Source organism: Moschus berezovskii, chromosome 21, assembly GCF_049115385.1.
Source record: "Moschus berezovskii isolate FMDL1 chromosome 21, NW_MosBer_1.0, whole genome shotgun sequence".
NCBI classification, from domain to species: Eukaryota; Metazoa; Chordata; class Mammalia; order Artiodactyla; family Moschidae; genus Moschus; species Moschus berezovskii.
The window spans coordinates 47,991,479-48,005,831 of NC_142480.1; the positions used below are offsets into that span (position 1 = coordinate 47,991,479).

At 46.9% G+C, this 14,353-nt stretch overlaps 1 protein-coding gene across 3 annotated transcripts in view; it reads left to right on the forward strand.

Moving 5' to 3' along the window:
• CRTC3 (CREB regulated transcription coactivator 3) overlaps window positions 1–14,353 on the forward strand; it is a 103,428-nt gene that overhangs the window by 71,090 nt on the left and 17,985 nt on the right. For all 3 annotated transcript variants that reach the window (XM_055417867.2, XM_055417866.2, XM_088829608.1), the window contains exons 6-9: window positions 1,168–1,268; window positions 7,287–7,322; window positions 9,113–9,198; window positions 11,331–11,380. In XM_055417867.2, the coding sequence (XP_055273842.1) occupies window positions 1,168–1,268; window positions 7,287–7,322; window positions 9,113–9,198; window positions 11,331–11,380 (273 nt within the window). The remainder of the gene's footprint in view (window positions 1–1,167; window positions 1,269–7,286; window positions 7,323–9,112; window positions 9,199–11,330; window positions 11,381–14,353) is intronic.

A 14,353-nucleotide genomic window follows, 5' to 3' on the forward strand; every position in this document is an offset into this window, starting at 1 on the left:
TTGACTGATATTCTCTTGAGTCTCTTTGAATGTGAACCCAAGGCTCCCCAGTCCCAGAGTCCGTGCTTTTGCTGCTACTTCATCCTGGTTCTGAACTGCCTGTCCCTTGTGTAAACCCAACCCAGCCGTGGCGCACAGTCTGGCCACGGGGCTTAGTGGCTGCAGAAGGCCATCACCCGAAACAGCCCACCGAGAAGCATTTTAGGCTAATTCGAAGCCTCACACAGTTCTTTTTTGGCAGTTTGACCCTTGATGGGACAAGTAAATAATATCTCTTGGAGTCAAAGCTGCATGTAAACTGCAACTGTCTGGGAGAATTTCAGAAATTTCAGAAACAGTTCCCCCAATTTTTGTCTTATGATTCTGTCACAATCTTAAAAACCATTGAGGCCCTCAAACAGTGTTTGTTTGTGTGGGTACATTTGTTTATATTTAGCTATTGATATTGGAAATTAAATTGAGAGATTTATAGAAGATACTTATTAATACACTTAGAAAAAGCAGTAATAAACTCATTACATGTCAACATAAATCATTTTCTTTTAAGCACGGTTATATTTTCTGAAACAAACTAAATCACTGAGAAGAGAGGCGTTGTCCCTTTTATGTATCTCTTGAAGATAGCTTGATCCTCTGCTTGTGCGTTCAGTCTGCATTGACATTGCATGTCACGAGGCTCTGGAAAACTACTGTGCTCATGAGGGCAAGAGAGAGAGAACATGTTAGGTTTATTCTGAAAGTCGTCCCTGGAAGGGCTGGAAAGCCACTGCTTCGGTGATCCTTCCTGGGGGAGGAATTATTCCCAGATGGAGAAGATCTAGCCCAGCTGCAGAGAATATATTGGCCACAGCCATCTTCTGAGTTGTGAGGAAAGATGGAATGTTTCTTAAAGAAAGCCGTGAATCCAATGTCTTCCTTGTTGAACCGTATCATTACACCAACTAGCTTCAAAGTGTAAGATCTCACAAGTACAAATTGCTGTCTTCTGGGTATGGGTCATCCTCAGAGGCTGATGTTGTAAGGGACTGCAGGTAGGTCCAAACCCCTCATTTTATGGATGATTGTAAATTGGTTATTCTTGCTTTCTCTCCCATTGGTAATTTGCATTTTCACTAAGGAACAAATGTATTTTTCAGCCAGACTCTCTCTCTCCCCTCTCCTCCTTAGGACCAATTCTGATTCTGCTCTTCACACCAGTGCTCTGAGTACCAAGCCCCAGGACCCCTATGGAGGAGGGGGCCAGTCAACCTGGCCTGCCTCGTATGTGGGTAAGAACATAGGCCGGATGCCAACCACTTCTGTGCCGTCTTGTTCTGTCCTCAGGGAGTAGGGGGAGAGAAAAGCTTAAACCATGTGCCTTTCCCTGGCTCATCTTCCACAGGGAACAACTCCTGGCCAGGGAGGTGTGCGTGCTCACGATGAGGCGAGAGTGGGCCTTGTCTCCCGCCTCTTTCTCTGCAGGTTCTTCTTTCTGCCCCCCACACTCTCCCATTTTAAGGTCCTCATCAGTTTTACGGGGACTCATAGCAACTTTCTAGCTGGTCTCCTTATTTGCAGTCTCCTGTCTTCCCAGTCCAGTCTTATGTCAGGTACTCTGAAAGCCCTTTTTCCACCCAGGATCTGGACAAACTGATAAATAAAAGCAGAAGTGACACAGGGAGGTGGATGCCGCCTTTCCTCCTGATAAGAGGAAGTGGCTTCTCTCTGGGAGGCCATGTCTATTCAGACCAAACCCCAGAGGGACACTTGACTCCCCCAGTGGCCAGCAGCCCTGGCCCAGGGCGGCCCCCATGGCTGGAGCCCTGAGGTCAGAGTGCAGGCAGGGCCAGCCCCAGGGCCAGAGGAGCAGGAGCTCATCTGTTGCCCACTTTGCTGCAGGTCATTGTCCCACCTCCCCAGGGTGACCAGGAGTGGGGAAAGAGTCATGCCATCTGCTTCTAAAATGACTCAAATCTGATCAGATTCCAGTCACAGTGCCACTCCCCCCCACCCAGGAGAGAATCCAAATCTCCCAGTTTGGAACGATGCGGACCCCAGGATCAGGTGGCCTGTGCCCACCTCGCTCCCTCTTCTCCTTTCTCACCAACCCTTCCCCCCAAGTCTGTGAACTACTTTGGGTTCCAGAACTGCTTCATCCTGTTTCCATCTCTTCCTCTCTTAACTCACTCCTGACTCACCTGGCCAGCACCCTCAGCTTTGTCTTCATGTCTGCAGAGCCATCCTTACCCTTCCTCCCTTTGCCAGCCCAGAACCCGCCATGTCCTTCCAAAATCCCGGAGTGCCTCCCTGTAGATGGCTATCATGCCACTGACTGCCTTTCCCATGGGTGTGCTTCTCCTCTTCTGCTCCAAGTAGATTGCTCTTTTTTAAAGAAATTCAACTTTTATTTTAAATAGGAAAGCATTTCTAGTGCTACAGGCATCAAAGTATTTAAAAGGCATCACATTTTGGTGCATAGCAACTCTGGTTCATAGAGGTTTTTATTCTTGAGGGCAGCAGAGCAACCCCCCCAAAGGGTCTTGCAGGGTCTTACAAGAACCCCACGTGAAGCAACTATGTGAGGGGCTGCTCCCAGTAGATTTCAATGGTCTTACCTTCCACACACAGTCAGGCACCGAGGAGCCCTCAGTGATGGGGAGGGAGGAGGAATCACTTGGTGGCTTATGCGTACAGAGCACACTCTAGTTGCTGACTCTAAGCTGCACCTGAATCACGTTTGGTTCAGTAAGATGCTGTTCAAGCATGCCTTTCTGGGGTTTATGATCTGGCAGGAACAATGGTCCTGAAATAGCCATTCCATGTGCACACTGACTGTTGTCCACAAACAGGGCTGTGTGTTTGGTCTGGAAACGGGAATAAATACATCTTTGGCCAAGATAATACTAGCCTTTCTAGTTTCCTTTACTTTTTAGATAGTTTGAAGCCTGAGTAGTCCCTATTCCTTCTGAGGAATCCATTCTGGGTCTTATTTCCTTGCATACAGTAGGGATGGGGGTTAATCATCCCAGTATGTGTGGTGATAATGCTGTATTTGTCCCCTTGATGCAATTCAGAGAAGCTCCATTTACTCAAGCAGTTTGTTAAGTATGAGCTGTTTGAGGATAGGATGGGGCCGTCGAGCTTTGTGTACACACATGGGGCTGTGAGGGTAGAGCTGGCAGTTGTGTTGAAACTGGATGTGGTTCCACCACTCACCACTTAGACGAGTAGGATCTGTGGGAAGCTGGAGTAGTGTAGCTTCCACACAGGTAGTTATAAGTAGTGCGTAGGACTATATAAGCCGATGGACTTCCCTGGTGACCCAGTGGTTAAGACTCCACACTTCCAATGCAGGGGGTATAGGTTGAATCCCTGGTCAGAGAACTAAGATCCCACATTCCCACTGCACAGCATGGTCAAAAAAAGCAAACTTTGTGCTTAGAGCTTGCCCAGTGGCTCAGCAGTAAAGAATCCATGTGTGATGCAGAGATACAGGAGTCGTGGGCTTGATCCCAGGGTCGGGAAGATCCCCTGGAGGAGGAAATCGCAACCCACTCCAGTATTCTTGCCTGGGATATCCCATGGACAGAGGAGCCTGGCGGGCTACATGTCTGCCACATGGCATGGTCAAAGAAAAAGAGGGAGAGAATATATAAGCCTAAAAAAGGTGCAGCAAGGTCTCAGTCTGCCTGGATTGGGAGGGAACCAGACTGATGGACTTCAATCTGGAATTCCCAAGAAAGAGCTGCCTTTCTGCCTCTGCCATTCGTATTGCCTTCTGTGCTTCTCTAGAAAGGTCTAAAGGTCTAGAGAGAACAAGGAAATCCTAAGTAACAAGACTTTGAGGCCTGCATGCAGAGAGGAAGAAAAATAGCTAAAGCAAGTGATTAATCAAGTGAAGTATTTACCCTAAGAGTGATGTTGCCTGCAAGGGAAGAGGTGAGAAGTGTCAGAAGGCATGAGTGAGGACAAATAAGAAAAACAGCAGAGTGTCAGTGTTGATCCTAGCAGACCAAGCCATACGGAAAGCAGAAAGAAAGAAGGAAATCCTGGAGCAGAGTCCGAGGGTCCCTACTTTTCACATCAGCAGCTCAAGCCCGTCATGTCTGTACCCTGGTATCTGACAACTGTGGAAGGCAGGCCGACCTCCAGCCCAGACGTCTGAACCGTGTCCCTGCTTCAGTTGCCTTGGAAGTACAGCAGATCTCAGAAACACATCCAAATATGGCCGTGTTTACATGGGAAAGCCAGTGTGTTTAAAATATTATTCAAGTCTCCAAGGATAGGAATTATTTCTGGAGAATTCTATCTGTTGGTGGGAGCTGTTTTAAATAGTTTCTTGTCTTTTCCCTCTCCCCCTGTCATTCATGAGTTTCTCATTTGCTTTCCTTTCAGACTTTTAAAAATATCGACTAGCTTTGCAAAAAGGTATTTCTTATTATAGGAGCAACCAAATAAAGTAAAGATTTAAAAAGTGATGGGAAAAATTATAATTGAAGCTGGGAATTAGACTCCACAAGCAGAAAGCAATAACTGCCTTTTCCCTGGGAATCTTTCCTGAGCACAGTGATACAGCCTCAATTAATGTTCCCACTATTTTTTTGGGGGGTCTGAGCAGATCATAAGCGAGCATCTGCTGACAGCTTAACTACATGAGCAGAAAGCTGTGATACATTCACAAGCAAAAGTTTGTGTCCCAAGAAGACACAGTCATTAGGCTGATACATGGTTATTAATTCTCATAATGGTTGTTCAATTTGCGTGACAGGCATCCATGGTGAGGAGTTGATGGAAATGAGAGAAATAAACTTTTATGCAACCAAGCAGGATTTTTATAATTTCTCTCTTCTTATTTAATTATCCATAATTTATCAAGAAAAATGTTGATCATTTCGCTGGCAGCATGTGCAGTTTAATTATCATTTCACACTCACATGCACGTGCACACACACACACATATACCCCCTGAATGGGTAAGCCTGCTGGCACTCTGTGCCACTTGCCCATTGCCCTGTAGTCTAGGACTGTACCTAACCCCCCTCTGCTCATCTCTAGCGAGTGGAGGCAGGGGCCAGGGTAGTCCTTGCCCTTTCAAGTAGCAGTCTAGAGCTAAGGGCAGAGCAAGGCATGATAGTTGTCTTCTTAGCAACCACAGCTGTAGAGGCTGAATCTCACCAGCTTTAAGAAACACAGCCCTGAGCTCCTTCCCAGGGAAGGAGATCTGCCTTGGACCCCAGTGATCTTACCACAGGTAATACTATACCTTTGACCAGCACCATGAAGGCTAAAAATGCAAATGAGCCTGTTGGAGAAGGAAATGGCACCCCACTCCAGTATATTCTCGCCTGGGAAATCCCATGGACAGAGGAGCCTGGCGGGCTATATAGTCCATGGAGTCGCAAAGAGTCAGACACAGCTAAGTGACTAAATAAACAGGAGAGAGGTGAGCCTTGGTTGCACAGACAGGAGGAAGAGGGGGATGGCAAAGGCATCTGAGACCTAAAGAGGGAGCAGAAGTGTCACACAGGTAGCAGGAGGGCCCAGAATGGGGGTTTCCTGAGAGACACACTCTGGTTAAATACTCTGCCCCCTGCCTCCATCTCTGTTCAGCAGATCCAGGCTGTGCTGGGAGGTGTTTTAGATTCATCGGGCATGAGGGTGGGGAGAGGGAAGGCAATCTCAGTTACGTTTAGGAGGTCAGCCCTCGGTGGCTCCTAGTCCGCGAGGTTTCTTTGAGCACACATGAGCCTTGGTTGTGGCTGTTTGTCCCCTGCAGGGCTGATCCATGTTTCCTCTGCTTCTGGATACCCACTCACAACTCGTTCCCTTTTATTTTTATCCCTTTATTTATAGTTGTACCACCTGATATTTTTGATCCAGTAGTAAGAATCGAGGCTTGGATATGTTGGAAAAAAATTGTACAACGTGAGAGCTGCGAATTAAGTTTTATTTGGGCAAAATGAGGACTGCAGCCAGGATACGGCATTTGATCTCTCTCAGATATCCATGGCTATCTCTCAGATAGCTTTGAGAGACTGCTCTGAGGAGGCGACAGAAGGAGCCAGGATATATAGGAGTTTTGCAACAAAGGGCAGGTAGTCTGAACATCAAAAATTGTGGTTAATTAAAGAAAACCAGATAACCCAGGTTAAGGAACCTAGCGCTTTTCTGTGTATGGGAAGATGCAAGAAATCCTTCCTTTCATATGCATCTCAGCTGTAGGGGCCAGTATCCTGTGTTTTCACATCTTTAATTTCCTCAGGGCTCACCATGGGGAGTGGCCGTAGTCTGATGGCTGGTAGATGGAGGTATTTTTTCCTTCCTGAGTTCCCTGGTGGCTGCAATCACTGGTGACTGTGACAGCCTTTGTTTACTGATATGGCAGGAAACATTCCATCTCTCACATATTTTGGTTATATATTAACTTGGTGCTAACACATCGGTTATTGCCGCCATCACCCTTCTAGTTACCGAAACTCTGAACCAGGAGTTAATTGTCTTTAATTCCTCTCATTCCCACACCCCTCACACCCACTGAGTAGCCAAGTCCTGTTCATTCCATGCCTGCTGTGTGTCTCAAATCTGCCACCTCTTTTCTGTCCTCGCTATCAATAAATACCCCACTTATTTCCTTCTTGCCTGGACTGTTATGGAGGTTTTTCACTTGGTCTTCCTGCCTTCAGACTTTCTCCTTTCAATCTACCTCACATTCCGCTGCAAGAACAATCTCTCCAAAACAGAGGGGATACACGTATGTGTATAGGCTTCCCAGCTGGCTCAGTGGTAAAGAACCCACCTCCCAATGCAGGAGCTGCAGGAGACTTGGGTTCAATCCCTGGATTGGGAAGCTCCCCTGGAGGAGGAAATGGCAACCCACTCCAGTATTCTTGCCTGGGAAATCCCACAGACAGGGGATCCTGGTGGGCTGCAGTCCATGGGGTTACAAAGAATCGGACCCAACTCAGCGACTAGCACTTTGTGCCTTTTTGCTTCACTCTCTATATTGCTTCTTTCTTTTCTTTGTGATTTGGTTAGAGGTTCTCAGACTTGTTCTTCTTTCAGGACAGAGGCAGTAAAAGATTTTAAAGATGGAGATAATTTTAAAGAAAACTAGATAGGCACCAACTTTAGACTTAAGTTAGCTCTATCTAAGTTTAGTATAAATGCTGATGCCCTCTGAGTGAACATCACTATACCAAAATTGCCTTGGAATTTTCAAAATTCTATTTGAATCAGAAAGACTTACTAATTCATGAATAAATAAAGGTGAAAGCACCACATAATAGTGTTTTTTTCTTTCCCACTAGGTTTCTGTGACGGTGAGAATGACGTGCATGGGGAAGGTAATGAACTGATTTTACCTACCTGTGCTGAGTGGGATGCTGACTGTAGTATACATATCTTCCTCTTAACATCTGATCTAGTTAATACTCAAGTTTTCTGGACTCCCCAAAAATGATGACAACTGCTAGCTCTGTAAAATTAAGGCCAGCCCTGATCAAGGCCACGAGAAGGGAAATGTGTGGTTAGATTACAAAGGCTCCTTGTCATCTGGGTCCCCATGGTCCCACAGTCACAAGGCTATACAGGGGAGCAAAAGTTGTGATCACATGAGAATAGTGATAGACACTTAAGCCATTGGTTGCTCCAATATCCTTCCTACCTCAGCTCTCTTTCTCAGCCTGTTTAGAAAGTTTTGTGAGCCAGTAATCGACAGATATAAATAATGTGAGGAAAATGCAAAGTGACTGCAAAATGAAATTGCAAACCTTACAGAAGCTGATGCGTTTCATAAAGCTGATTAATGTTGGGGATCTACTAAATGACTCTGGAAGCCACTGTCAGAAGAAGGCCTGACACAGATCATTTATTCTTTCAGTACCAGGCACTGTTTTCTTTTCCCTAAAATTTTATAATCTGAAATTTAATTTTCATAATCTGAAAGTGAACAACTAAGTTAGGTTTATACACCGCAGGAGTCAGGACTCACGGGGACTGTGATAAATGAGGAGCTTCCTGTGCCAGAAGTGCAAATCTCTTTCATCATCTTATGTACTTCTTTCTGGGAAGGCCATTTCAGGCCAGGAGTAAAATCATGAAAAGTTGAAAGAGCAATAAATACCTAATCCACTAGGACAGAAATAAAGAGATGGCTGCAAGGTTGTTTGCATTCCCCCAGTGAGTTCTTTGAAGAATTACAACCAGTCTTGGATATGAAGTGACAAAAAGCAATGAACTTCTCCAAGGAAACAATCCCCTTTACAGTGCTGGAGTCCACTCTGGCCATATTCTTGTGACCAGACTCTCATGAAAAATAGCCTTAAGTCATCTCATGCAGCCCTTGCAGCTTTTCCTGTCATCTGATGTTATCTTTCAGGGGCTTCCCTGGTGACTCAGATGGTAAAGAATCTACCTGAAATGCAGGAGACCTGGGTTAGATCCCTGGGGCAGGAAGATCTCCTGGAGAAGGAGATTTCCTCATCCCTCTGGGTTCTCGACTCCTCTTTCTGCCCCACACCCAGCCCAGGACCAGGCATCTTCACTGCCACCTTGTCTTCCATGGAATATTCCTCTTCTCTCTTTGTTACTTTCCTCATTCCCTCCCTCTTTCCTGGATTTTTGTGGGTCCCTCCTCATCCCTTCTCTTCCATCCTCTCCTCGCCAGGTTTTCAAGGCCCTCCCTGACCTGACCTTGACCTTCCCACCCTTCTCCTTTATATACTCAGTAGCTATCCATCACCTCTTCATTCATATTGCTCTCTCTCTGGGGATGGCCGTTTCCTGTGTCCCTAAAGGACTGGCCTCAGTGCCGAGCCCTAGAGGCTGGGCTCTTCCTGGTCCACCCAGAGCAGCCCTGAGCCCTTCGACCTTTTGGGCCTCCCCCGATCCTCCTTCCAGACATGGGTATTCACATGCCACCCTTTCCCATGTGTAGGGTATGAAGTCCTCAGGGGCTGAATTCATGTCTCATTCACCCATTCATCCCCCACAGTAACACTCAAAACACTATCTGTAGTAGACAGTCAGTATGTGTTAACTCAACCATTTCCACAGAGGTCACTTGTTGGGCCAGAGGTGAGGGGTGCCGGTGGGGGGGGCCTTCTAATGCAGTGACTGTGCTTCTCCCCTTTAGTGGTGTCTTTCCCCGGCCCGCTGAGGGAAGAGAACCTGCTGAACGTCCCCAAGCCACTCCCGAAGCAGCTGTGGGAGACCAAGGAGGTGGGTGGACAGCTGTGCTCGTTGTCACTGAATGTTTGCCCTTCAGAGGTCAGCATCAAATCCCACAGAGGATTTGGGGGAAAAAAAGCAGAGAGGAAGTCTGGCGACAGTGATAGAAGAATATACTAAGGGATGATGGTTCAAATAAAAACAAGCATAATTGTATCGATGGATTAGCACAACCATCTCTTAACTTTCTAGTTCTCATGTGAATTCCCTCTTTCAGAAAGACTGGTTGGTCTCTCCTGTGAAAGTCCACTTTTTAGGAAGTGCTAAAGCCCAGTTACAAGTCAGAGGCAGATTTTTCTGTTTTGTAGCCAACACCAGCTGCCAGTTACTAGCTTCTGTCCAAATGGCTGGTTCACCAGATAACACCTTTCTTTAGTGAAAACCATTTGACCTGAGTCATCTGGAAGTCAGAAAGAAGTCCTCCGTTTAATAGTTTCTGAGAGCCTTTGAGTACTTGTCCCTATCTCCACCATGGCTCCCTGCCACCTGCTGTGGCAGAGAGGGGGTCCCGTGGTGCCCAAGTCAGGCTTTCTTCCATAGAGAATCTGTGCCTCTGAAACAAAACAGCGCATCTGCCTAGCCCTGAGCCAAAGGAAACCAAATGAACTTTTTGGCCAACCTAATATATATATGCTAAAAAAATAATAATAAAAAAAGAATGAACCTATTGACTCAACTCTTCTCCCAGAAATGATGAATGGAGAACTGCAAGTCCATAAGAGCTAAGTGAGATGAGGGGCACTCCCTGGCGGTTCAGTGCTGCGGTTGTTCGTGTTGTCTCGTGCTTGACTACTGCCGCCTGGTCAGGCTTCCTTTGGGCCAGTTTCTTCTGCCACGTCTACCAAAGTCATCGTTAGCATTAGGGTGAGCTTGAAAGGTCTTTTGTAAAAGTAAGATGTTTTGATATTCAGTCTTTTGGGGGGAAAGAGATGTTAAAATTCACATACTTAGACACAGGAGAAGCCCACTGTCCTTTTCCACGGGAGGCCCAGTGGTTTTGGAGGCGTTTGTCAGAGGACAGCTGTGTCTTCCCCACAGAGGGGTCAGTGGCAGCCAGTCTTCTCTGAGCACCAGGGAAGAGGTACTCTCTATAGAAAAAGGTGTTCATCTCTATTAGTTCTTTTTTTTTTTTTCCTGTGCCGCATGGCTTGCAGGATCTTAGTTCCCTGACCAGGGATTGAACTCAGGACCAAGGCAATGAAAGCGCTGAGTCCTAAGTATTGGACTGCCAGGGAACTCCCCTCATCTCCCTTAACTGTTGCAGATTTGCAGTTCTCCATAAATCAATTCTGGGAGAAGAGATGAGTCAATAGGTTCATTCTTTTTTTTTTTTTTAAAGTATATATTAGGTTGACCAAAAAGTTCGTTTGGTTTCCTGTAACATCTTAGAAAAAAAAACCAAAGAAACTTTTTGGCCAACCCAGTATATATTGAGCACCTGTTGCCAGACATTGAGGTGCAGGGATGGGACAATAAACAAAATGAAAATATCCTCTAGGGATATCACTGGTCGTCCAGTGGCTGAGACTCCCCGCTCCCAATGCAGGGGACCCCCGACTTCCATCCCTGGTCAGGGAACTAGGTCCCACGTGCTGCAACTAAAAGATCCCCCATGCCACAGCTAGGATTGAAGAGCCTGTGAGCTATAACTAAGACGAAGACCCAGCGTTGCCAAATAAGTAAATTTTAAAAAAGAAAAAAAAAAAGAAATCCCCCCAACTTAGATTTTAGTTGAAATATTTCTTTTCTTCAGACGTTAATTTCCTCTTTCTTCACTCTAGTTTATGTCTCTCTTTTCTCCTGTTCCTCTGAGGCTCATTAGAAAATGAATGTTTATTTAAAAGCTCTATGGGAAGCATATTGGCCTTTTATAAGAAAATAATTCATTTAGAAGAGACTCATCTAGAAGCATCAAATTAAGAAAATTTATTAGTATCATGCCTCCCTTATGCCTGGAAAATCCTAGTCAAAAACTTAAACTGCTGCTTTGTGAGGATGCTGTTTCTATATTCTGGCTCTCCACTTGTACTGACTGGAGCCCCAAGATACCTGCAATGACAGTTTTTAAAAACTTGAATTTGGCTTTACAGTGAGTAAGCCTGGCTTCTCATGTCTCTCCCCAGATCCAGTCCCTGTCTGGGCGCCCTCGATCCTGTGATGTGGGAGGTGGCAGGTAAGAGATGTTCTTTCAGTTCTTGTTTCAGGGCTGTCCTGAAGGTTTTACCAAAAGGAACGTCTCGCTGCTTCATCAGAGAACACTGAGAAATTTCACTCATTACATATAAGTTGAAAGTCAACTGAATTTTCACAAAAACAACAGCTCTCTTTAGGTACGCTCATATTTCATTTGTTCAAAGTAATTATATTACATAACTGCAAAAGTAAAACTGCCATAAATATGTTTGAGAATAACATCACCGACTCTGGGTAAACAAACCACCCCACTGGAGGAAGCCAAGGCCTGCAGGCGTTGAGGGAGCCCACCAGCCTCACGCCTTTGGAATCTGTGGACCCCTGGCAATTTGGTGACCCAGAAATTACCTAAGAGAATTTGTGCAAATATACCGAATGCCACAGAACCATGAACCTCAAAGGGATAAATTTTGTATATTTTATGTACAAACTATGTACATTTTATTTTTACCACATTTTTTTAAACTAATGGAAGATGAATAAATAGGAAAACTTGTGATTTTAAAAGGAGTTTCTGTGGAACAGCTAATTAATGTAGACGTATACAGTTTCACTCCCTGAGAAATGTGAGAGACAGCTTTCAAAAAATAATATGTGTAGTACTGAAAGATTAAAACGTTCCTGAGGAGATGGGACCGAGGAAGAGCGTGGAGACAACAGAGACGATGAAGCGCACACACTGACAGACCCGTGAAGACGCGGTGAGGGAGCCGTGGGCGCCTTACTGAGTGACAGACGTGGGGAGGGCCCTCTCTCAGGGCTCTGCAGAGCGGACCGAGCCCGGGACGCACAGAGGTGTCTTGAGAGCACGGGATCAGGGCTCTGCAGAGCGGACCGAGCCCGGGATGCACAGAGGTGTCTTGAGAGCACGGGATCAGGGCTCTGCAGAGCGGACCGAGCCCGGGACGCACAGAGGTGTCTTGAGAGCACGGGATCAGGGCTCTGCAGAGCGGACCGAGCCCGGGACGCACAGAGGTGTCTTGAGAGCACGGGGTCAGGGCTCTGCAGAGCGGACCGAGCCCGGGACACACAGAGGTGTCTTGAGAGCACGGGATCAGGGCTCTGCAGAGCGGACTGAGCCCGGGACGCACAGTGGTGTCTTGAGAGCACGGGATCAGGGCTCAAGTGATCCCAGTGGCCCTCAAGGCCGCCCCCCAGGCTTGGAACAAAAACCTGCGCAGAAACGGCAGCTCTTTCCAAAGCCAAAACTGTGTGGTTTGAAAGCTGGCCTCTTGCATGATCTAGCTGAGCGTAGGTACACTTTCTAGATGGTCTGACAGTCTGCAGAGGAACTCAAGCTATAGTACCTCAGGCCGTCCTTCTTTCTCATCTCCCCTGTAAAGCCTTCACTGTTGTCTAACAGCACTGAGTTCAGGGCCCACCCTCCTGAGCAATGGGAGCGCAGACATTCTTTTCAGCTAGTTAAATATAAACCCATACAATAAACAGCCCACTGAGCTGAGATCAGGGTTGACCTCTTGAGAAAGTCAAAACGCCTTCTAGGAGGCCCACCTGGTGAGACCATCGCACCTAGGGGTATAGGTTGGCCCCACAGCAAGGGCTGAAGATTCTTCTCAAGAATTCATTTTGGCTCAATCCTCAGGCAGATTGGGTGATGGAGGCCCCACAGGCCTAAATTACAGAAGGGGCTGCATACTTTCACCGCCTCATCACCACCCCTGAGAGCTTTGAAACCAGGATTCCTTAGGTGACAAAAGCTTTCCTGCTCTTAAACTAGATGTAGGATTCTGTCCCGTGACTCCTGTTCATCTGGTGTTTATTGACCCCCTACTCCTAGGCACTGGAGCAGAGCAGTGAACGAAACAGAACAGGTCCCTGCTCTCAGCCAGCTGAGGCTCCTGTGGAGAGAAGTAGGTGAAAACAGTCAAGCCAATTAATACATGTCACGTGTTGGTAAACGCAGTGAGGAAAAAGAAAGCCAAGTAAGGAGAGAGGCAACCACAGATGTCTGCAGGAGCCTCTCTGATACGATGAGCTGTGACCAGAGTCCGGGATGCAGTGCAGGGAAGGGCAAAGGGAACAGCAGGAGCGTGCCTGCAGAGCATGGAGGCAGGTGCAGCCCGACCTAGAGTCAGGTTGGAATCGTTGGAGGGTTCTGAACCAGGGAGTACGTCATCTGCCTTATAGCGGATCCAGGAGGTGACTGTAGCAGCTGTATTTGGAAAGTTACAGTGTTTATTCCTCTCAGCCAGAGGGAAGGTACTTTGAATGTTAGTGACAACCTGGGTTGTGTTTGTCACAGTTACCTTCTCCATCCCTGCTCTGTGCTACCAGATGCTGTTTCTGCCTTCGCCTTTCCGCCCTCCCTCTGAGCACCCAGGGACCTTCCTTCTCTCAATCAGAGAGCCCGTTGCCCTCATAGTAAGCAGCTCTGCATTTATTTCCTAGTCCTTGGCCCTAACACTGCAACCAGCTGTCCGGAAGACAAGGCATCCCATTCAACTTTTCTGCAGTCCAAATCATCCTTCTTCCTCACCCCAAAAGGACCCCTTTCCTACTTCCCCTTCTCTCTTCAAGCCTCCACAGTGATCCCAGTCCTACTTCACCAAGAAAAGAGAAGCGGCAGGAATGAACGCACAGCTTCCCTCCCGCCCCTCCATACCTCCCAGCCCCGCATGTCATCCTTCCTTGTTTCTAGTCCCAGGGACCCAGCTGTCCGTCTGTTCATGCCCAATAGCTTTACCCATGTCCTTGGCCCTTCCAGAAGCCTCTCTCCTGCTTATCCTTCCCGCTCCTGTGTTTTCTACCTTTCCCTCTCCACTAGGTCTTCTCTCTGCATTAATCACACTTAAGGATTCTGCACCAAAAAGTACTATCTGACCTTGCGTTCCCTTCTAGTTCCTTCCTTCTCACTTGCAGACTTCTCAGCCACACTTTCTGAAAGGCTTTCCCCTCAAGGCTCCCTTACTGCTTGTCTGTTCCTCGGCCCATG